This window comes from Chelonoidis abingdonii, chromosome 1 (assembly GCF_003597395.2).
Source record: "Chelonoidis abingdonii isolate Lonesome George chromosome 1, CheloAbing_2.0, whole genome shotgun sequence".
NCBI classification, from domain to species: Eukaryota; Metazoa; Chordata; order Testudines; family Testudinidae; genus Chelonoidis; species Chelonoidis abingdonii.
Window position 1 is genome coordinate 334,290,290 of NC_133769.1, and position 25,654 is coordinate 334,315,943.

At 44.9% G+C, this 25,654-nt stretch overlaps 1 protein-coding gene across 2 annotated transcripts in view; it reads left to right on the plus strand.

Annotated features, from left to right (window-relative positions):
* The window catches only part of PSPC1 (paraspeckle component 1), a 121,788-nt gene extending 97,658 nt beyond the window's left edge, over nucleotides 1–24,130 (plus strand). For both annotated transcript variants that reach the window (XR_012655048.1, XM_032787198.2), the window contains one exon: nucleotides 23,881–24,130. Coding sequence is in view for 1 of the 2 variants with exons in the window: in XM_032787198.2 (XP_032643089.1) it covers nucleotides 23,881–23,952 (72 nt within the window). In the remaining variant the exon portion in view is untranslated. The remainder of the gene's footprint in view (nucleotides 1–23,880) is intronic.
* The last annotated feature ends 1,524 nt before the right edge of the window (nucleotides 24,131–25,654 follow it).

Sequence of the window (25,654 nt, forward strand, 5' to 3'; positions counted from 1 at the left end):
GATGAATTCAGAGAGCTTCAATATTTAGTATATGGAAGAGTTGGGTTAGGTAAATGTAGTCCTAAAGGGGAAAGTTTCCATAGCATGGAATTTGCAGTTGCCTTGGCCTTTTACTGTAAAGAGTTTATAAAAACACCAACTCTAGTCACAGGCTCATTGCAAGTTAGACCAAATATAAAAGTAAAATTGCTACCTGTTGCTATTCCTACTTATGTTTGGAGGAGGGGAGGAGAATGAATAGATGGTGATGGAATTTTCTGACCTGAAACTACTAAAAATAAAGTCAAATAGTTACTCTGGCCATATTAGCAATCTGCTCCAGCAAAAGACAAAACTACAGATGGCATCAGCTTTGAATGAGTTGTCATTCTGATAAACGTTTCATACTTTCACATTAGAAACTTTTTTACATTGTTTAATGTGTTAAAAACTAGCTGACATTTACAAATTTAACTTGACTAAGAGTAGGAAATATCCCTTAACACGAATCAAACAAGAGACCACTCCTATGGACAAAGGGCAGAGGCTACATTTCTTCTCTTCCCCCTTTCCATGAAAGATGGCTCCAGTGTGGCTTTCTCTGCATCACTGGAAAATGAACTCTGCTCCTCCAGGCTATGATTATGCTACAAGGGGTATTATTTCCCCAGCTCACCTGCATGTCTTTAAGTGAGTATAAAAAGCAATGTAGCACAAGCAGTAGCAGTGGCAGCACAGGTGAACTGGACCAAGTACATATGTACAAGTGCTACCAAGACTCCACTGCTATTTATCCTTGCATTACCTTGCTGAGAGCCGTTGTGAATATCTGTACAGCAACCGGGGAATCACGGCTCCCACTATAGATGTAGCCTGACTATGGGAGAATTTTCTTACTCTCACTTCTACAGGATGAATAGATATGGTAACACACGAGCTGCTTTTCATAGCTTCAGATGATTTATCTATAGCATTTAGACTTTATTAAATCCACGCAGAGATCAGAACACTTACAGATAAGGGAAAAGAAAGCCAGTTCAAAGACTGCAGGATCCTCACTCTTGCAAAGACATCTGATTCACAACTGTGGTTAAAGGTATCACAGTAATCTCACCAATAATTAAATGAAGTGTTTGAGCTGTTTTCCATCAACCAGGTTGACTGGCTTTAATTAGTTCTATCCTTTCAACTGAATGCCATGTCAGTTTTCCATTGTTTTGCCCAGGTTTGATGATAGATTAACCAACTGAGTTTGTCAGCTCATCACACTTGTCCTTTTCGAATCTTGAAATAACAATTGCAGTTTTCTGGATTTCCTTCCAGGCCAAGTTGGTAATGCAGTCACTTTCCTAAAGAAGGAAATAACTTAATTCTTGTTTGAGTGCTGATCCAGCTGTGTAGTGCACTTCTGGGTATGCATGTGCTCTGTGCAACTGAGGTAAGAGGTTTGGAGCAAGTATTATCCATTGGTCAACATACAGTTGCTCATATGCTCCAACCAAAGGGCATAACATCTGGTATGGATTAACCCCTCTTCACTTCCAGCTCAGACCATACAGCGCTGAGAGAGAATTCTGGGTCCAGTAGAAGTTGTCTGTTTTTAATAATGTAAAAACTATTTCCAATAGAGAAAGTTGTAAAAACTAGAAAACCTCCTGCCCTGTCCTTTCTCAGTCAGTGACAAAAACAAGTAAGGGCTTTTAGTAACTTGGCAAGGCTTGGATTGTCACCAACCCCAGTGGACATGTTTCACTTCCTGGGCCTACCATCCCAATGCTCTTAGATTATTTCCCATCTGAAGTCTTCAGAGCTTTCTCAGCTCCAGCAAAGTGCACGTAGCTGCTATCAGCGCTTTGCAACCTCCTATGGAGGGACATTCAGTTTTCACTCACCCTTTGACTGCCTGATACTGGAAGGGCCTTATATGCAGCCTGTTGCTCCTTGGACCTCAACCTTGTCCTTACCGCATTGATGAGCTCAGCCTTTGAACCTCTGGCCTCCTGTTCCCTCTCACTTTCCTCATCACTATTACCTCTGCAGGAACAGTTGGCAAACTGATTGATAGTAAATCACCCTTTCTCCACATTCCATCAGGACAAAGTCTCACTGAACTGGCATCCCAGATTTCTACTGACAATGGTTTCTTGCTTCTACCTCAACCAATCCATAGATCTGTTTACCTTCTTTCCCAGACGCCACACTTCAAAGGAAGAACAGCAGCTTTACTCTCTCAACATACAAAGCCCTCACTGAAGAAAACAGGTTGGTGTCTAAGACATCACTTTGGACACCAGGGACACAGCTGACAACCCAACTAGAGCCATGTGGCTTCATTGTTTGGAGTTCTGCAGGGAGATCCAGAGTATTCTTGAGTGATTTTCCCCTTTGATGAATTTAATCTCTTCAATGAGAATAAAGTCACTACACACACTCCTTTCTCTAGGCATTTACAACCAGCCCCAAAGAAAAACAGCTACAAGCAGACAGACATACCTAGACCTTCCCTCTGCCCAGCATTTTCTCTCTATCATCTTTACAAACTACCATCAAATGACAAAGGGTTGCGCAGCAGCTTTGACCTCTACCAGTCCCAGCCAAGGGTTTCTCTTTTGATAGGACACCCAAGGACTGTGTACTTATGGGTGCCATGCAGTGTTGCCCTTCATCTTGGTGGGTGCCTTAATCACTTTACACACTCAACAAGAGGGTGATGACACCAACAGATGAGTACTAGAGATCATCATCTCTGGCTACACAATTGAGTTTCTCACCTCCCCTCCACAAACTCCCTTCCTGGCCCCCTCTCAATAGGAGATCCTTCATCAGGAGGACAACTCTACATCAGAGAGGGACCCTAGACCACATATCACCCCAACCAAAGGGGTTCTACTCTCCATATTTCACAGTTCCTAAGAAAAATGGAGGATGGAGACCAATCCTCAGTCTATTCAACTAAATGTAATTATTTGCAAGATTTTCATGATAACACTGCCATCAGTAATTCCCTCCCTGGAGCAGAACACAGGGATCATGACCCTTGACATGAAATGTTTACTTTCATATGGATATTCACCACTCCCACAAAAGGTTTCACAGATTCATGGTAGGACAAGAGTGCAGTCAGTTCAGAGTATTCCAAGTCAGGCTGGTGAGAGTACCCATGGTCTTCATGAAAGTCTTCTCTGTGGTGGTAGCCCAGCTGAGATGCAATAGCTACCAGTCTTCCTGTATGTGGATGCCGGGCTAGGAACAGGCAAATCAAGCCAAGAGGGCCAGTCAGCAACCATATTTGTACTCCATCTTCAGATATCATTTGGAGGTCTGTGTAAATAAAGAAAGTCCACTTTGACTCCTACAAGGACTACAGATTTCATAGGAGCAGCTTCCAGAAAAAACTTACCTCTCTCTAGACAGATTTCAGATTTTTTTGGCAACCTGATAGAATCAATTCACCCTCAGACCTCACGCCACACTCAGTGTCTCAGATCCTTCAGAACTCAAGAGTTCTAAAGGAATTCAAATGTGAAATTGCAGAACTACTAACTGTAGTATGTAACCTATCATTTAAATCAGCTTCTGTACCGAATGACTGGAGAATAGCTAATGTGAGGCCAATTTTTTAAAAAGGCTCCAGAGGTGATTCCAGCAATTACAGGCTGGTAAACCTAACTTCAGTACCAGGCAAATTGGTTGAAACTGTAGTAAAGAACAGAATTATCAGACACATAGATGAACATGTATCAGAGGGGTAGCCGTGTTAGCCTGGATTTGTAAAAGCAGCAAAGAGTCCTGTGGCACCTTATAGACTAACAGATGTATTGGAGCACGAGCTTTCGTGGGCGAATACCCACTTCGTCGGATGCATCTGACGAAGTGCGTATTCACCCACGAAAGCTCATGCTCCAATACGTCTGTTAGTCTATAAGGTGCCACAGGATTCTTTGCTGCTTTTACAGATGAACGTGATTTGTTGGGGAAGAGAGAACCTGGTTTTTGTAAAGGGAAATCATGCCTCACCAATCTACTAGAATTCTTAGAGGGAGTCAAAAGCATGTGGACAAGGGGGATCCAGTGGATATAGTGTACTTAGATTTCCAGAAAGCCTTTGACAAGGTCCCTCACCAAAGGCTCTTAAGCAAAGTAAACTGTCATGGGATAAGAGGGAAGGTCCTCACTCATGGATCGGTAACTGGTTAAAAGATAGGAAACAAAGGGTAGGAATAAATGGTCAGTTTGGAGAGAGATAAATAGTGTCTCCATGGGACCAGTACTATTCAATATATTCATAAATGATTAGGAAAAAAGGGTAAACAGGTGGCAAAAATTGCAGATGATACAAAACTACTCAAGATAGTTAAGTCCACAGCAGATTGAAGAGTTACAAAGGGATCTCACAAAACTGGCTGACTGGACTACAATATGGCACATGAAACTCAATGCAAAGTAATGCACATTGGGAAAAAATCTCAGCTATACATATAAAATAATGGGGTCTAAATTAGCTGTTACCCACTCAAGAAAAAGATCTTGGAGTCATTGTGGATAGTTCTCTGAAAACATCCACTCAGTGCACAGTGGCAGTCAGAAAAGCTAACAATGTTGGGAATCATTAGGACAGCAATAGATAGTAAGACAGAAAATATCATATTGCCTCTATATAAATCCATGGTACGCTGACATCTTAAATACTGCATGCACATGTGGACGCCCCATCTCAAAAAAGATATATTGGAATTGGAAACAGTACAGAAAAGGGCAACAAAAATAATTAGGGTTACGGAACAGATTCCATGTGAGGAGAGATTAATAAAACTGGGACTTTTCAGCCTGGAAAAGAGATGACTAAGGGGGGATATGATCGAGGTCTATAAAATCATGACGGGTGCACAGAAGGTAAATAAGGAAGTGTTATTTACTCATAACAAGAATGAGGGGGTCAACAAAGGAAGTATTTTTTCAAACAACTTACAGTCAACCTGTAGAATTCCTTGCCAGAGGATGTTGTGAAGGCCAAAACTATAACAGGGTTCAAAAAAGAACTAGATAAGTTAATGGAGGATAGATCCATCAATGACTATTACCCAGGATGGGCAGGAATGGTGTCCCTAGCCTCTGTTTGCCAGAAGCTGGGAATGAGTGATGGGATGGATCACCTGATGATGACCTGTTCCATTCATTTTCTCTGGGGCACCTGGGATTGGCCACTGTCGGAGGACAGAATACTGGGCTGGATGGACCTTTGGTCTGACTCTGGGTTAAGAACAGCCATACTGGAAGTGTTGGATCCAACAGCTGCCACCTGCATCCTAAGATGGTCTGAGACCTATATCTCCTCAGAGGACATTTTTGCTCTCCCTCTCTTCAGTCCTCTCAGCTCTGATTTTATTTGGAGATATTGTTACACTGAAGGAAGAAACCATCACAAAGACACAGGGCCAATCTCTTTTCCCAGCTGCGAACTCTGGTTACCTATAGTTACCTCTGGTTACCTATTGGTACAGATAGTTATGACAGTCTGTTGGGAACCAGCCCTTTCATTGGATGAGTCAGCAGACCCAGATGAACCTCTACCATTACATAGGGAAGCAAACCTGGACAGAAGATCCATGAGAGATGGAGTGGACCCCATGACATTGGGAACCCCAAACTCATGGACCTCGCATACTGGCACTACTGTGGCTCCCGGGGGGGGTCCTTATTCTAGGCACCTTGGCTCTGCATGAATCCTTTGTACCCTGTCTTACCTGACACCAACTTCTATCTAAGTAGGAGGAGGAGAAAGTTGAGACCGATCTAATGGTTCCAGTCGCTATCTCGTCCTCCCCAGATGAGGTGCTCACCCTGTCTTTACCATCTCTGCCTGATGATCACAGGCTAAAATCAGGCACTCTTAGAGTGGCATTTGGGTTCCAGATCTAGTTCAAAGAGGTCCTCCAAGAGCTCAGCATTGACTACTGGACATTTTGCAACTCTTGGGTTCTAGTTGAGTGGCTCTGCTGGTCAACAAGGCAATTATGGTTCCAGCCAGCATAGTGGGGCACACTTCAGCCTTATGTGCTCCTATCCCAAAAAAGGCTAAGAAGCACTACTTTTTACCATCTAAAGGAGCAGTGTTCTTTCTTGTTCTCACACACAGCACCCAATTTCCTGATGGTACAAGCAGCCAGAGATTGAGGTTCCAACACTCCAAAATGACACCTTCAGACAGGTGTACCAAATGCCTCCAGCTCCTATGAAGAAAAGTTTCTCCTTAACAAGACTTCAATTTCAATTGCTATCTACCAGGCCCTGTAAGCAAAATACAATTCCACCAATTATGTGAAGATTTTGGACTTAAAAAGACAAATCCCACAAGACAATAGGGCCCAGTTCCAGAACCAAATTGATGAGGATATAAACTCGTGGCCAAAACATCTTCAGGCAGCAGTGGATGCTGCTGATACTGCTTACAGAGGGAAGACTACTCCAATTGTTTGGAAGAGGGAATCCTAGTTACAGTCCTCAGGTTTTTCTGGGCAGATACAAAGTACCACCGAACACCAGCACTTTGATCAAATTAACTTGTTTAATGAAAAGACAGAATCTTTTTACTCTTTTAAGGACTCGAACAACCACTTCATTCGCTGGGCATCTATACTCCTCCCCCAAAAAGTAAGCACCAGAAACAAGCGTACAGGCTGTAATTGTGCCTCAGTGAGTCACAACTGAGGATGCCAAATTTAGGATGAACTGCTGAGAAATAGGGCAGATACACCCCATGGCTAATTCCCATAGGATATACCAAACCAGCAACAAAAGTAAACTTCTGTTTCACCACACTGGCTAACAAGAAGTCATAAAAGCAGTTTCCTTGGGCAGTCCAGTTCTTATGTCACCACCAAAAATACTGGATTTAGAGATGAGTGGTTCTTTATAACCAGTCTCATCAAATAATAGATTCTTCTGATACCAAAGGACCAGCCACACACCCACGTCAATATATAACTCAGATCTTACCCAAAATACATGCTGATGCCAATCCTTTACTATTTAAAATATAAAGGGTTATTTATAAAAAGAAAAAGAAGAGTGAGAGTTAAAAGTGGTTAAAGGACTCAAATACATATAATAAATGCAAAGTTCTTGGTTTAGGCTTGTAGCAGTGATGGAATAAACTGCTAGCTTAATAAGTCTCTGGTTGCTTCCAAATCATTGGAAGGACCTCAGTCCCTTGATTAGAATTATCCCATTAGTGTAAGTCCACAATCCAGAGATTTGAACAGGACACAGGCAAAATGGATGGGTTCCAGGGCTATTTATATCCTCTGCCATGTGGCAGGAAACCCATTGTTTCAAAGAAAAACCTCAGCACAAGTAGTGGAGAATCACAGGTGACCAGATAGTGTTTTGAGTCACATGGGCGAGTCACATGTTCATGCCCAATTTTGCTCAATCTTGCAGGACGCCATTACCTATGTTTCAGACAGCATGTTTGCATGACAGCCCACTCAGTGTAGATGAGCATTTCCCATGATCCATTGTGAGTTAAGTATCCTTTTGAGGGGCCACTCAATTTGAATAGTCCCTCCAAGATGTGCTGGCTAGCTACTTCATGGGTGTTACCCCAGGAGCAAACATTTGAAATCCAGGTATTAGAGCCATATTCAGAACATAAGAACATAAGAACGGCAGTACTGGGTCAGACCAAAGGTCCATCTAGCCCAGTATCTGTCTACCGACAGTGGCCAATGCCAGGTGCCCCAGAAGGAGTGAAGCTAACAGGCAATGATCAAGTGATCTCTCTCCTGCCATCCATCTCCATCCTCTGATGAACAGAGGCTAGGGACACCATTTTTTTACCCAACTTCAAATAGAAAAATGATACATATATTCAGATAGCATAATCATAACCAGAAAATCATAACTTTTTCATAGATACCTTACATATCACATTTTGTACAAGATTTGTTGCAAATATGTAATAGTGGTTGTAACAATGATCTATATAGTCATATTTTAATCAGATAACATCACACAGGCCAACACAGTTTCCTCCAATGTTTCACCATCAGCGCTGTCACAAATTACCCTGCAAACAACAGAGGGTACAGAGACAGATATACACAACTTCTTTGATACCTACAGCTCATCCTCCACCCTCCTCAATCAAGAATTTTTTTTAATGGGACATTTGAGATCCATGCTCCTTTGTTGACGTCTCATTATTCTGCCCCCCTTGTTTTTAATGCCCACTTCTCCAAAACTGGAGGGCAGCAACAACAGACAAGTGGATGCAGGAGATTATTCATTCTAGCTATTTAACTGAGTTTGTCACCTCCTACCTACAAACCCCCTTCCCTGCTCCTTTTCAGGGACCAATCTCTCAAGGAAATCCTACATCAGGAGATGGACTCTTCTCCATCAAGAAGCTGTAGAATGAGTGCCACCTCAACATCTAGGGAAAGGGTTTTCCCCTTATTTCTTAATCTCCAAAAAGAACAAAGGATGGAGACGCATTCTCTTTGGAACATTAAAATTCTGCATGGTTACATTCACATCAATAATCCCTTCTCTGGAAGAGGGAACATGATTCACATCTACATGAAAGACACTTACTTTGACAGACATTCAACCATCCTACAGGAGGTTCCTCAGGTTCCTCCTTAGGCAAAACCATTACCAATTCAGAGTCCTCCCATTTCAACTAGTTCTGGCAGCAAGGATCTTTACAAAAGTCCTTTCAGCAGTGGTGGCTTAGATGAGAAGAAACTGCTTTACCTGCTTTCCATATCTCAGCGACTGGCTCTTGCCAGACAGATCCAGCAAAGTCGTTGAGTTGGGAACCTTATTCCTACTCAACCTATTATCTTCCCTTGGAATCTGCATCAATGAAGAGAAGTCCACTTTGATTCCCACAAGGATCACAGATTTTATAGGCATGACCCTGGACTCAACTACCACAAGAGCCTACCTCCTGATGGAGAGATTTCATGCCATGAGTAATTTGATAAAACAGGTCACCTTCAGACTACAGTAAGGGTCTGCCTTTCCCTTCTAGGCTAGATGGCCTCATGCACCCACATAATGTTTGCCAGGCTCCACTTCCACTGCCTACGCACCTGGTTTCAGTCCGACTACTCACCAGAGAACATAAATGGCAGAATAATAATCCTGGCCAATGTCACACCTTCTCTTGTATGGTGGGCAACCCACAAAAAACATTCAGGTGGGAGTTCCTTTTCTCCCATCCATAGGTGAAGCAACTATCATCACAGATGCTTCCCTCTTAAGTTGGGCAGTCCACATGGACAATCACATTGCACAAGGCTCCTGGACCCCTTAAGAGACCAGGATGTATATAAATCTACTGGAATTAAGGGTCATCCATCTAGTCCGCACTGCATTCTTTCCACTCATTTCATCTCAATATATCCAGTTAATGTCAGACAACATGATGACTGTCTTCTACATAAACATGGAGAACAAGATTCCTTCCTTTCTGTATGGAAGCTGTGTTAATGGGTGCATCAGAAACCACAAAACTCTTTTGGCAGTGTACCTACCAGGTGCACAGACAGTTGTCCGTAGACCCACCAATAGGAGATTCATGATTCCATCCCAAATGAGATTTTTTTTACCCTGTGTGAAACACTGTCTTAGAACCTCTGTCTCACAGGCGAACAGGAAACTCTTCCTATAGTGCTCCAGAGCAGCTCTGGGCTGGGGCTCAAAGGGAAATGCCCTTCTGCTACCTTGCATGGACCACCTCAGATATCAGAGGGGTAGCCATGTTAGTCTGTATCCACAAAAACGAGTCCAGTGGCACCTTAAAGACTAACAGATTTATTTGGGCATAAGCTTTCATGGATAAAAAACCCATGTTTTCAGATGTACCTCAGAGATGCCTTTTCTCCCATCCCACTAATATTGATGTCTAGTTGGCAGCTGGTGTCAAGCGGAGTGCCCCTGGGGCCAGTCCTGGGACTGGTTTTGTTCAACATCTTCGTTAATGGTCTGGATGATGGGATGGATTGTACCCTCAGCAAGCTTGCGGATGACATTAAGATAGGGGGAGAAGTAGAGATGTTGGAGGGTAGGGATAGGGTCCAGAGTGACCTAGATAAATTGGAGGATTGAGCCAAAAGAAATCTAATGGGGTTCAACAAGGACAAGTGCAGAGTCCTGCACTTAGAACAGAAGAATCTCATGCACTCCTACAGGCTGGGGACCGACTAGCTAAGCGGCAGTGCTACAGAAAAGGGCCTGGGGATTACAGTGGACGAGATGCTGCATATGAGTCAACAATGTCCCCTTATTGCCAAGGTGGCTAATGGCATATTGGGCTGCACTAGTAGGAGCTTTGCCAGGAGATCAAGGGAAGTGATTATTCCCCTCTGTTCAGCACTGGTGAGGCCACATCTGAGTACTGTAAGCAAAGCTTTCTCAGCTACTTGAGGAGAATGGAGCTCAGCTGTTCTCAGTGTGGCAGATGACAGACAAGGAGAATTGTCTCAAGTTGCATTGGAGGAGGTTCAGGTTGGATATAGGAAATATTATGGGTTTCGTGCTGCTCAGATGTGTGCAGATATGAGCCGCAGGAACTTTTAGCTTTTTGGCATGCGGGAGAGGGAGCGGTGCCGAGCTGGCTTCTAGGCGGTGGCGGCGGGACCGGGATGTCTTCGCGGTGCCAGCGCTCTCCGGTGCCACAAGCACTTCTCACCGCGCGGACTGTGCGCACCGAAAGTCCTGCTCCTTTTTGTCCGCGGCTTAACGACTTGCAAATCTTGCACTTACTGCAGATGGAATTCCCCAGGCACTTTAGGCAGGAGTTCAGAGGGTCTTTCCCATTGGCATCGGGCCACCGGCAGGGCGAGCACGGTTTGGGAAAACCCTGTGGAACGCAGGCATGGGCCTGGAGCACCGGGGAGAGGGAAAGAGGGCTAAATCCCCACCCTCATGAACCCTATATTAAAGTATTTAACTACAAAACTATTAATACTAAACTATATACACAATAATACATAGAACGAGTGAATAGCTAGGGACAGTGGAGATTCAAAGCTAAGCCGCGCTCACACTGTTCCAACGACCGAACACGGGCGTGGTAGAAGAACTGAGGTGCAGACGGAGTCAGGGCCCAGGTGCGCTCAAGCAAGTAGAGAATTTGGACTATCTAGTGTAGCTCAGGACAAGAGCACTCAAACTGAACACATATCGTGAGTAAGAAACAGTGCGCCTCTCTATCACCTTCGATTTTTGCTTCAGGTCCTCAGATCGCTTGCGATCAGCACGTGCTATCTATGAACATTCTCAATCTGCGCGAAGTCGAGCCGACGTCGATGATCTGTGTTTCATCTTATCGCGGATAGGAGTAAAGGCTCATTCGCGGTAGAGAACTAATGTAGTGTACTGTGGACTTGCAGAAAACCTTTGACAAAAATTCTTAAGGCATAATATACTTGAGTAACGCTCTCAAGTCAGTTCGTGTACATACGGAGGTAAGTAAGATTTCTCACAGATGTGCGAGGAATCGGTGCTCCACAGAACACACGTGAGAAAACAAAGGTCATGCTTTCTCACAGTAGGATGAGATAGAAGGTAACTATGTCGGGCGCTCCGCCTTGAGGATGCCATAGTGTCGATAATGGCTGTTCAGAGCATATATTAAGGATAAACATTGATTGAAGAGTGAGAGTGAACTAGAGAAACGTATGCATAAAAGTCTTGCCAGAGTACGCAGTACTTAGGAATTACTCACATGATCGACTCTCACAGTCGACAAATTCTGCTGCAAAGAGTTATGAGGGAACTGATAACAAATCTGAGACCAGGGGAATGCACAGAAGAGGCTATGCATAGATGTGAATTCAGCTCGTTGATAACTAATACACTAGATGCAGATATCATTAGTCCGTCTACTTGGATACAACTATAAGTCTACCCGAACTATGCACGCTCACAATATTGATGTGTCTAACTAGTGTGAGAGCTGTACTAGCTCAAAGTAATGACTGATCTATGGCCAGTTCATTTGGTACATAGTGTGCTCGTGAGAGGCGATATATCCCTGCAAGCAGGAATGTTGCATCACACTTTCGCAACAGCGCAACTGTACTTAGTAGTTAAGAAATACTATATAGATAAGGGTCGAAAATCTAATCTCAGAATCATATGTTAGAGATTTCAAGTGTGATAAAGAACATATACAATGCCCTGCGGCGTCCAGTGTTAGGGCCGCACTACAGAAAGGATGTGGACAAATTGGAGAGCATCGCAGAGCAATGAAAATGATTAGGGACTGGGCACATGACTTATGTGAGAGGCTGAGGGAACTGGGCTTTAGTCTGCGAAGAGAAGGGGAGGGGGAATTGATAGCAGCCTTCAGCTACTTTAGGAGAATGGAGTCCAGCTGTTCTCAGTGGTGGCAGATGACAGACAAGGAGATTGTCTCAGTTGCATTGGGAGGTCTAGGTTGGATTAGGAATTTTTTTGGGTTTCGGTGCTGCTCAGACGTGGTGCAGATATTGACCGCAGAACTTTTAGCTTTTTGGCATGCGGGAGAGGGAGCGGTGCGAGCTGGCTTCTGGCCGGGGCGGCTGGGACGGGAATCTTCGCGGTGCCAGCGCTCTCCGGTGCCACAAGGCACTTCTCACGGCGCGGACTGTGCGCACCGAAAGTCCTGCCTTTTTGTCCGCGGCTTAAACGACTTGCAAATCTTGCACTTATCGCAGATGAATTCCCCAGGCACTTCGGCAGGAATCAGCAGGGGTATATATTCGGTGCCATAGCGGCGCCACGCCAGGGGGCGCCCAGCCAACCCACCAGGTGTTGCTAGGGTAAAAATCTTCCTACAAACGTGCACGCGGCGCACGCACACCTATTTGGAATGGATATGAGCAACACATCTCGAAGAACAACAGTTACAAAGGTGAGTAACCGTCTTTTTCACCAGGAGGGTGGTGAAGCACTGGAATGGGTTACCTAGGGAGGTGGTGGAATCTCCATCCTTAGAGGTTTTTAAGGCCTGGCTTGACAAAGTCTTGGCTGGGATGATGTAGTTGGGGTTGGTCCTGCCTTGAGCAGGGGGTTGGACTAGATGACCTGCTCAGGTCTCTTCGAACCCTAATCTATGATTCTGCCACAAGCTCTGCAAAAGATTTGTCATGACAAAGCTCAGGTCATCTTCAGTTCTGGTTCTTGGACCTACTAAGGATTTCAATCCATCCTCCCATCAGCATCCAACCACTTCCAGATCTACTGATATAACCAGGCATCCCAACCCAGGCCCTCTACAACTCATGGCCTGGTATTCAGATAGGCATCAGGTAGAGAATGCTTGTATTTGATATCTGTCCAATCCACTCTGAACCAAAGCAGCACAGATTCTACCAAGAGATGGTATCTGGCCAAAAAGAGACATTTCTCTTTGTCACAACAGCACAGTTGTCTCCAGAATCCACAGGGATTCCTGTCATTTTATACTACCTACTCACCCTTAAGACATCTGGCTTTAATCATAAGCTCCTTATGGGTCCACCTTGCAGCAATCAGTGGCTTTCATTCACCACCTGAGGCCCATACTATCTTCACTCAACTCAATTCCTGAAGAGACGACTCTGAACTTTCGCACTGGTGATGATACCAACACTACAATGGGATTTTGATCTTTTCCTTTCAGTATTTAACAGACCTCCCTTCAAACCAATAGCCATATGTGCTATGTCCCACCTCTCAAAGTTGCCTTTCTAGTCATCATCACATCAGCCATAAGGGTTAATGAGCTGGAGCCTGTGACATACGGGGATACAATCTAGACTAGTGGGCGGCTGTGTTACCCCTGCCCTGCAACCTTGGAGTCTTAAAATGCCTTGCTGAAGTAGCTCCCACAAGCCACACCCTGCGTGTCTATATAACTGCAGTTTGCCAGCTACACCCTGGCTCTCACCAGCCTTGGTTATACTGCATGATAACCCCAACATACCCCCAGTCCCAGATTCCCCCCCACCCCCCAGAAATGTATGTCATGTACTCCCAGCCCTCTTCCGGACAGTACAACTATATTAATCCCATTATTCCTTTAAGGGAACAATATGCCACTTTATTACCTTAAATGGTTATCCAAATACTTCAACTAAAACTCACTGGATTAGATAGAACAATAAAAGTTTATTAACTACAAAAAGAGTATAAATAATGAGACATAAAAGTTACTGACCAAACTTTCCAACAGCTGTTTTCTTTTATCTTCTTATGTGCAGAGAATGTGATGGGCAGGGAGAGGGGGAGAGAGAGAGAGAGAGAGAAATGAGTGTCTTTGGAGTGTTTGTACCTCCTTTTTATAGTTTCAGTCCCTCTCTGGAAAAATATTTCCATTTGAGACCCAGGAGACAAAGTCTACATGGAAGAATGTTCCCCGCTGGTTTGTTTTTTTTCACCAGTTTGAATTCCTTTTGTTTTCTCTCAGTGCTTCATGACCCTGTTTCCTGCTTAAATGCAAATTAAGGCAAGCACATATTCCTTCAAGACAGACCTGACTTCTGCGTGGGTAGAACTGTGGGGTCTGGAACATGCATTAATATACAGGGAAATCTTATAACTTCACATACAATGTTACCACACATTTTATTAGGACAATACTGACCAGCAAATTTCAAATGATACAAGGCATACCTTGTACAAAGATTTTTACAGTAGTAATAGGGTGTGAATTCTGCCAAGCCAACCTTTATGTACAGCCCAGAGAAAAATCAGAGCCCTTGTGGCAGCTCCAAGTATATACCACTTTTCATAAAGAGAAGGTATCTCTTCACTTCCATCCAAAATTCATTCCTAAAATAACTTCTGAGTTTCTCACAAAATTAAACCATCTGCTTACCAGTACTTTTCCCAAAACCTCATGCTTCTGATGAGAGAAGGCATTGTTCTGTAGACATCCAATAGGCGCTGGCGTTCTGTCTGCAGTGAACGAAAGCAATTAAGAAAACACCTAGACTATTTATCATTGTAGCAGAGTGATCAACAGATCATGCATTACCTGCACATAGCCTCTCTAAATGGATCTCTGGCTGCATCATTCTTTGTTGCCAACTAGCCTGAAGCACGCCCAGCTCCAACCTGCTGAGGGGGTAAGAGACCACTTTACCAGAGTACAAGCAACCTCTACAGGATCTCTATGAGATGTACCTCTACTAGGTATATGTAGAAGCTTTGTCCATGCTTTCACAAAACATTTTGGATTGGTTCAAACCTCTACTGCATATACAGCTTTGGGAATGGCAGAATTTCAGACATCCATGCTATCTGCATCCTCACACCCACCTCCTGTCTGACTACTGCTTATGTCCCACGTGTGCAATACACTTAGGGACCATCACTAGAAGAAGAAATGAGGTCACTTACCTGTAACTGGAGGTTCTGAGAGATATGGTCCCTGTCTCTTCCATTATCCACCCTCCATCCCCCTCTGCTGTCGATCACAACTGGATTCATGGTAAGAGAAGGAATTGGAAATGCGTTGATGCGCACTGCCCCATATATCATCCATTCAGAGCATGTGAAGAGCAACTGCACACACACGGAGCAATGGACACTACTTACTACAAATCTCTGACTTCAAGTGCATTGTGCATAAGTGAAGCCTCATATAGAAAACAAATAGGGACAACACATCTTGAATCTCCAGTTACAGGTAAGTAATCTCCATTGTTTCCTTAGTATAGATAGCTTCAGTAAACAATTTTCAATTAATTTTAATAGTATTATAGGAAGGGAAGTTAGAGTCCTCACACCAAGGAACATCTCTTCCCCCAGGACCCCAATATGAGTATCACACTATGCCCAGAACACCAGACTTTAAAAACTGCTGCCTGTTCCTGCTGCTTCTCAGTCAGTGACTACCACTACCAATGCCTTTACTAGTGCATATCTCTGCCAGGTGCAGTATTTGTCACTCCTTCCTTAGCTGCACCTGCCAAGCGTGGGAATTCCAGCTTTAAAAGCACCTCCTGCAGAAGGCTATGTGGCTGTGACCCAAGCCAGGGGATCCACATCCCTGTGCATTGGCTAGAATCAGCAAGAAGTATGCCTCCTACCCTGAGGTCTGAGTTAAGAGTGAGGGTATATACACCCATGGACTCACTCTCAGGGTCTCATTGGGAAGGTAGGGAAAGCTCTCCATATCTACTCTAGAGAGAACTGAATCAACCCTGCCCAAGTCAACTACGTCTTTGTGCTAAGCCCTCAGGTATTCAGAATGTTGTAAGTCTAAGAGCCATGATAAAAAGGCTCATAAGAGCAGAGTTCCATCAGTATCAGACTCTGCACCTCCTTCACCGATGCTAACCATACCACTCAAGTCCAAAAACTGGGAGCCAACAGTACAAGTGAAGAATACCCACCAGGAACTTCAACCACTGATGGTACCACCACTACCCTGTACATCATCAGCACAATATTTGTCCGTTGGTACAGGCAGAGCGACCTTGACTCCATCAAGGGACGTGAGCTATGAGGGAAGTTTATCCCTCATCCCCACTACCAGTCACAGCTTCACTCTGATGGGCCTGGCTCCAGCAGAATCAGTGACAGGAGGAACTGTTGTCATCTCCTCTGAAGGACATCAGCTCAGGCAGGAAGTTGAAAGCCTCCTGGTATAACTTTGCATCAAGAGATTTCCCTCAGGCAGTGGTACCATGCCTCAGGGACCCTCTTCAACCTCTCTTACTTGCCATATTGCAGATCATGGGACCCATACTCATGGCACACAGGGTGGGTGTGATCCATACCTTCCCTCCTAGGGAACAGCCAGAACTTCCACTTGATCCCACAGAACAGAGAGACTACAAACCACTTCTCCTGGAACTAGCAAGGCTATCCTTATCTCCTGATGAAACAGCCACCCCAGCATCTCAATCTCCTCCAGACACTGTAACAATTTTGGGAGCTATTATGCAGGGTGCCTGGGAGCTCCAGATCTTTCTTAGATGATGTCCAGCCTACACGACACAAACTTCTAGACATTCTGAAACCTATAGGGTCCAGCTGCACAGCACTTCAAGTAAATGAGGACATACTGGAAATTGCCAGAGATGTGTGCCATACATCAGCTAAATGTACCCCCACCCCAAAGAGGGCTGAGAAGCACTACTTCGTCCTGGCTAAAGGAGTAGAATTTCTTTTTACTCATGTGGCATAAGAATGGCCATACTGGGTCAGACCAAAGGTCCATCAAGCCCAGTATCCTGTCTCTGACAGTGGCCAATGCTAGATGTCCCAAAGAGAATGAACAGATAGGTTATCATCAAGTGATCCATGCCCTGTCACCCAGTCACAGCTTCTGGCAAACAGAGGCTAGGGACACCATTTCTGCCCATCCTGGCTAATAGCCATTGATGGACCTATCTTCCATGAAACTATCTAACTCCCTTTTGAACCCCATTATAGTATTGGCCTTCACAACACCTTCTGACAAGGAGTTCCAGACGTTGACAGTGTGTTGCATGAAAAAATACTTTTGTGTTTGTTTTAAACCTGCTACCTATTCATTTCATTTGGTGGCCCCTTGTACTTATATTATGAGGAGGAGTAAATAACACTTCCTTCTTTACTTTCTCTATACCACTCATCATTTTATAAACCTCTATCATATCCTCCTTAGTCGCCTCTTTTCCAAGGTGAAAAGTCCCAGTCTTACTAATCTCTCCTCATATGGAAGCCGCTCTATACCCGTAATCATTTTTGTTGCCCTTTTCTGAACCTTTTTCAATTCCAATATATCTTTTTTGAGATAGCATGACCGCATCTGCATGCAGTATTCAAGGTGTGGGCATACCATGGATTTATATACAGGAAATATGATATTTTCTGTCTTATATCTATCTCTTTCTTGATGATTTCCAACATTCTTGTTGCTTTTTTGACTGCCGCTGCACATTGAGAGGATGATTTCAGAGAACTATCCACAATGACTCCAAGATCTCTTTCTTGAGTGGTAACAGCTAATTTAGAGCCCATAATTGTATATGTATAGTTAGGATCATGTTTTCCAATGTTCATTACTTTGCATTTATTAACATGAAATTTCATCTGCCATTTTATTGCCTAGTCATCCAGTTTTGAGATCCTTTTGTAGCTCTTCACAGTCTGCCTGGGACTTAACTCTCTTGAGCAGTTTTGTATCATCTGCAAATTTTACCACTTCACTGTTTACCCCTTTTTTCAGATCGTTTATGAATATGTTAAATAGGACTGGGCCCAGTACAGATCTCTAGGGCACACCACTATTTATCTCTCTCCTGTCTGAAAACTGACCATTTGTTCCTACCCTTTGTTGCCTATCTTTTAACCAGTTATGAATCCATGAGAGAACATTCCCTCTTACCCCATGACTACTTATTTTGCTTAAGAACCTTTGGTGAAGGACTTTGTCAAAAGCTTTCTGAAAATCTAAATAACCATATCTCCTTTGTCTGCATGCTTGTTGACCCTCTCAAATAATTCTAGTAGAATTCTAGTGGCACTGAGCTCCTTGGTTGTTCAGTCTACCTAAATGAGATCTAGGCAGCCACCTGCTCCGGTGTCTAGATTTGTTGGGGAAGAACGTTTTGATATCTACTTATCTTCAGTTTAGACTATCAAAGTATCAGGCACTTGTGGCTAAGTGTGATTGCCTGAACTATTCAAAGTATCTCGATTTCATGGACAAGCTACCCCAAGACAATAGGGCCAAATACCAGGCCCTGATCAAGGGTGGCAAATTGGGGGCTAGGACACCATTACAATCCGTGGTTAATGCAGCAGACACAGCACCAAAGTCAATGGCAACTACCATTGTGAGGCACTGTGTCTCATTCCCCTGAGAGGTCCAGAACACGGTTGAGGATTTGCCCTTTGATGAGGCCAACCATTTCAACACAAACACTGATGAGTCCTTGCATTGTCTAAAGGACTCCAGGGCAATCCCCTGCTCCCTGAGAATATATATACCTGTCCCAAAGAAGAAATACCACTAACATCCTACAAACCAAGGCCTGTAATGCAACAGTTCTTCCACCAGCAGTCCTATGAACTGCTTTGTGAAAGACAGCTTACAAAAATTATGATATACTGCTCTTCCTGCATCAACAACTCCATCTCACACTACCTCCCCCAAGCTAAAATATAATTTTTGACAGGACACTCAGGAGCTGCAAACCACTAGTTTTGCCATCCCAACCAACCCCACATATCCTTTGATGGCTCCTAGCATTCTTTTTCCGCACCTGGAGTGCAATAACAACAGACAAATTGGTATTGGATATTATTAAAGTTAAGAGTTTGTCATGGATATTTTTAGTAAAAGTCAGGACGGGTCATGGGCAATAAACAAAAATTTCCTGAAGCCAGTGACCTGTCCCTAGTTTTTACTAAGAATAACTGACAAAATGGGGCTGAGCCTGACCCTGCTGCAGGAGGGAAGAAGGGGGAGGTCTAGACACCTGCAAGCTGTGGGGGGCCTCCATGGTGGTAGCTAGGAGCTGTGGCTCAGAGCTCCAGGGCCCCTGTCAGCTGAGAGCTCCCGCCCTGCCATCCTGGGTTGAAGCAGAAAATGTCACAGAACCCATGACCTCTGTGACAATCTTAGCCTTATATATCATCCATTCCAATTACACAATAGTTTATCTCCCTATCCCCTCCGAAATGAAAATACCTCTCCTGCCCCTTTTCAGTGACCATTCTCATGAGGAGATCTTCCATCAGGAGATAGAATACCTCAACAGCAAGCTATAGAGCAGATATTCCTATAACATCAAGAAAAGGGGGGGGAGTCTATTAGCCATATATCCTAGTACCAAAAAAGGGTTACCCATTCTCAATCTCCGCTAACAGCATCTTTATTTGTAAACTGAGTCTTTGTATGATTCTGGTGGCCTCAATAATACCATTCTAAGGAAATGGGACACACGGGTCACAACTTTCGCTATGAAAGATGTTTACTTTCACATGGGCATTCATCCTACCCAAAGAAGGTTCCTCAGGTTTATGGTGGGCACCAACCAACCACTTTTAAAACAGAGTATTCCCATTTGGCCTAGCAACCACAGTGTTTCTAGTACAGTAACGCCTTGCTTAACATTGTAGTTATGTTCCGTAAAATGCGCTTTTAAGTGAAATGATGTTAAACAAATCCAATTTCCCCATGAGAATTAATGTAAAGGGAGGGGAGTGTCTTAAGTTTCAGGGACATTTTTTTCACCAGGCAAAAGACCGACTGCGCACGCACACACACAGTTTTAAACAATACTGTACACAGCAATGATGATTGTTAAGCTTGGTTGAGGTGATGAAGTAAGAGGGTGGGATATTTCCCAGGGAATGCCTTACTACTAAATGGTGAACTAGAACAGCTGAGCCCTCAAGAGTTAACATGTTGTTAGTGTAGCCACACACTCTACAAGACAGCAAAAATGGAGGGAGGGGAGACAGCATAGCAGACAGATAGAGACACACACCCTGTGTGTGAGAGAGATGTGCATAACCCCTTTAAGTACACTGACCCCACTGTAAGTACATTGCCCTTTTAAGTAGACCATCAAGTTGAGACAGCAGCTGCTGCCAGCACGCTCCTTCTGTCCCAAGACCTGTCATGTCCACACACTCCCACCCCCCCCACTCTATGGAGATGGAGTAAGTTGGGGGCAGAAGCGGGGGGGCACCCTGACACTAGACTCCCCCCTTTGCTTCCTTCCCCCCACCCCCGCACAGCAAGCGGGAGGCTCCCAGGAGCAGCTCCAAGGCAGAGGGCAAGAGCAGCACATGGCAGTGTGGGGAGGGACAGCTGAACTACCAGCAATTGATAGCCTGCTGGATAGCTGCAGCACAGGGAACTTAGGGGAGCAGGGAGCTGACGGGGGGCTGCCGGTCCACCCTGGTTCCAAGTCCCCACCAGCTAGCTCCAACGGGCTGCTCTTTCTTCAAGCAGTGGACACAACAGACATTATAAATGAGCATGTTCTCTAATGGATCAGCAATGAAACAACGTTAACTGGGATGACTTTAAGTGAGGAGTTACTGTAGCAGCAGGGCAATTCGGACAGAGCCGTTTCACTGTCTTTTCTTATCTGGACGATTGGCTTGCCACAAAGAAGCCCTCATGTCAACCTCCTTGATGCTTTAGCTCTCATATTCCCTAATCTGTGGGAGTTTAGAAAAGTTTATCCCAACTCCATCGCAGACTATAGAATTCATAGTAGTGACCCTAGATTCAATCTGGGCAAGGGTTTATCTCCCAGCCATCAGATTCCAGTCCCTAAGCAACCTGATAGACCAGATTATGTGAAACCCTCAAATATCAATTTGGCTTTGCCTCTCTCTCCCGGGACACATGGCTTCACACATTTACATTGAACGGTTCGCCAGATTTCACCTTTGCTGTCTGCAGGCTTGGCTGTGAACATTATACACACCAATCAAACACAATAGGAATACCATAGTAACAACTCCCACCAAGGTCAAGTCCTCACTAACATGGTAGGAAAGATACCAAAAGAGTATGTATGAGTGCTCCATTCTTCTCCCCCAACACCAGACAAGATGATCATTATGGACAGTCACAGGGCTCTTTGGACACCCCAAGGAGAAGGCACATCAATCTTCAGGGGCTCAAGGCAGCCCAAAAAGTTTGCAAAGCCTTTCTACCATTTGTTTGCTTTCATCGCGTATTCAAATCACACAACATAACTGTAACATAAACAAGCAAGGAGGAGCAAGAACTAGCCCTCTCTGCGTAGAAGTGGTCACTTTATGAAACTGGTGCATCAGAAACCAGATCACTCTATCAGTAATGTACCTTCCAAGAACACAGGATTCATTGGTAGACAACCTCAGCAGATATTTCAATATCGCTCATGAGTGGAACATGCTCACTACCGAATTGTGTAAAATTTTCTCTGAGGGGGAATGCCCCACTTTGGACTTGTTTACCTGTCAGACAAATAGGAAATGCAGCATTTTCTGCTCCAGGTGAGCTCAAAGGCAGCAGTCCAGAGACAATGTTCTCCTAATGCCTTGAATCATGCCTTCACATTGCACTACTGTCTCAAATCCAACAGAAGATTCAACAGGATAAGGCACGAGTAATTCTCATTACCCCCAGACAACCCAGGCAGTTCTGGTTTCCAAGTTTTCTATGAAGGTCATCCTGCCTGCTGATCAACCTTCAGTCCTTCATGTATTTCTTGACCTAGGAGAGTGGCAGGGTCCAGCATCCCAACACCACAACATTTCATCTCCTTGTTTGGTATTTGGCTAGGCATCAAGCCCAGAATGTCCCTGCTCTGAAGCCATGTAAACTACCCTTAAGAACAGAAAGGACCCCACCAGAAAATGCAACTTAGCCAAGTGAAATGTTTCTGGTATCTGGGCCCAGCAAAAGCATACATCTCCAGCAGCAGTGGCTATTCATGTTATTCTACACAATATTCTTTTGCTCAAAACAACAAAATGTTCCCTGAACTCCCTGCAGGTCCACCTGTCACCTATCAATGGATGGGTACTCAATTTTTATTCACCCAGTAACAAACAGATTCTTGAAGGATCTCATTAGAACCTTCCCTCCAGTGAAGAAACCAGCTCCTCACTGGGACCTTACTTTAGTACTTTCAGCACTCACTAAGGCAACCCTTTGAACCACTAGCTACATGTTCTCCGTCCCTCCTGTCAAGGATTGCCTTCCTCATTGCCATTACATTGGCCAGAAGGGTAGGCAAACTCAGGACCCTAACAGCTGGTCCTCCATACACACTATTCCATAAAAACAAAGTCTTGCTATGACTACACCCAAAAGTCTCTCCTAAGATGCTTCAGATTTTCACATAAGCCAGTCAAATTCATTTACCTGTGTTTTTTCTGAAGCCCATGTGTTGTGAGGAGAGGAGACATTATTTCCTCAACATGTGACAAGCACTGGTGTTTTACCTGCAAAGGACAAAACCCATCAGAAAATCACCTAGACTATTTGCCGCTATAGCAGAATGAGTCTGGGGCCAAACTATGTCTGCTCAGAGTTGGAAGTGGATCTCTGGTTGTATGCTACTTTAGCTGGCACATTTGGCACATTTTCTTCTTCCACATAGGTTTATATGTCAAAGGAATTCCACAGGGGACCAGTGGCCCTACGTAGAATGTGGGTGCAGGTGTGCTCCACATCCCAGGAGTGAGGCATTTGTGTTCTGAATGAAGGAGGCCCCCGTGCATACGTTGGTCAGTTTTGCCTGCCAGAGAAAGGGGTCCTTTATTTTGCCCGATATCGTGGGGTGGTTTATACTGTGCCTGTGTGGAACAAAGTTGATATGCAGCCTTCCTTGTAGGCAACAGATGTTTAATCTGGTGTGTCTGACAGCAAATGCTGTGGCTGCCATGTGGTCAAGGAGTTGGGGGCAAGTCCTGGCAGATAGCTGTGGGCTTATTTCATGCAGTGGGTATGAGGCTGGTGAGGGTGAAAGAATGTTGTCTTGGTAGTGAGGCTATAACCTCGACAGAGTTGAGGTGGGCCCCAATGAAGTCCAGCTCTTGCACTGTTGCTAGGGTGGGCTGGTCAGTATTTATTAGGAAGCCCAGAGTCGTGAAGAGAGTTACCACCTCTTCGGTGGCTTGCAATGCTATCTGCTGGGTTTTAGCAGGCAGTCACTTTTAGTGTATAGTGTGACCATCTTGAATCATTGTGTTTCTGATAACCTTGTTGAATTCTGGGAGGTCGAGCATTGGTCTCCATCCACTAGAGTTCTTGTTAGGGGAAGTTGATGGTTGGGATACAGCAACTTGAGAAACAGATTGTTGTCCACTCAGGGCCTGTGTCTGCGACCCTGTGAGTCAAATCACTGCTGTTGTGAATACATTGGCTGGTGGTATCATTGGGATGTAAGTAATTCCTCTGTTTCCTCTTAGGTTTGGGGTTATAGGCTCCCAAAGATCTTAGAGTTGCTCGTGAGTGGAATGAGTCATCTGTCTTTTTGGTGAATAATTTGGGCTGGCAAGTCTTCCACCATGAATTGCACCTCTTTGGGGAAGCAAGAAAGATAGAGCCATGAACTTCTCATTACAACCACCATCAACGCAGATGTTGCAGCCCTGTCCTCAGAATCAAGTGCTGTGAATTTTTCTCCCTTGTCTTGGCGATAAAATTAATCAATTCAGACATTTTTGTGTCGTTCGTATAGTTTTGTTAGTAATGTCGCATAGTTGGCTATGCAGAGGTGAGGGGTAGCCATGGAATAAGCCTTATTGCCAAAACTGATCAAGTTCTTTCCAGTCCTTACCATGAGTTGTGTTTCAGGGCTACTGCATGGCACACCACTGGACTGCGTCTATCACTAAGAAATTAGGCGCCGGATACAAAGTCGATGCCCTTTGTTGGTACACATCTCCTGTCAGACCTTCCGCCGGCTGGAGGAGCAGTCGCAGGACTCCATAGAATGACCCTTACAGAGTCCATCAGTGCCTCAGTCATGTGAAGGGCACTTCTTTTTTTTTTAAACGAAGCAGATGTATGCAAAGAAATTCACTAGCCCATGCTGTATCACAGGGACCTCCTCAAGGGAGATGGCCAGAGAGGGCCACCCTCTCAAATAAGCCATGGAACAGTTTGAAATCATCCCCTATATTAAGGGAAGGAGGCATAAAGGTGTCCTCTGTGGACAATGATGACAAGTGGGTAGGTGATGTCCCCTGCAGGGGTGGCAGTTCTTCCTCCTCTTCTTCTGATACCACTGTGTGCTGGGTATGGCCGGGGCAGGCAGTTTCCCCCTTGTGTGGGGCATACGACCCATGGAGTCCAGTATACCCAGTGGGATGGGCGCGGCATGGGGGGGGGGTCCACATACCACTGTAAACACCTGAGGACAGCATAATATGCCACAGGAGAGACTCCTGGGTTGACTGACTCCTGATGGATAGGAGCTGATGGGGGAATAGCTCCCTGTTCTTCCTCATCTGCCTCCTACAAATAATGAGCGGGACAGTGAGTGGTGTTGGGGACGCAGGGAGACTTCGTGCCGAGGATTTCATTCTTATATTGGTACCACGAATAGGGGGATCGGGGCAGGGTCAAATACCAGAACCCTGTTTCTAAGGAACTGCTGCTGTGCTGCTTTGATTGGCCCCTGGGCTGCCTCCTTGTCACTGCCAGGGCTGCGAAGGGGAAGGCAGCACTGCTGGCTGCACCTCTATGCATACTGGGTGCGTCTTTGAAGAAGCCGCCTTTTGTAGCAGTGCCGCGCCGCCATTTGTAGATTGCGGTGCGGAGGCCAGGGTTTTGGTTTCCCCTTAGTGCCTGTGTCGAAGCTGGCTCTTGTAGGGTCTCTGGCTCTAGCAGTGCCAGGATTTTCCACTGCTTTGGCTCCCGGTGCTGGACTGCATGCCTGTTCGCGGAATGACTATAAAACGTGGTGCGGAGGCATGGGGTTTTGATTTCCCTATAGTGCCTGTGTTGCAACCGGCTCTTGTAGAGTCTCTGGTTCTTCTTCGAGTGCTTGCTCATATCCATTCCAGTTAGGTGTGTGTGCGCCGCGTGCACGTTCGTCGGAGAACTTTTACCCTAGCAACACTCGGTGGGCCGGCAGGTCGCCCCCTGGAGTGGCGCTGGTATGGCGCCTAATATATACCCCTGCCAGCCCGCCCGCTCCTCAGTTCCTTCTTACCGCCCGTGTAGGTCGTTGGAACA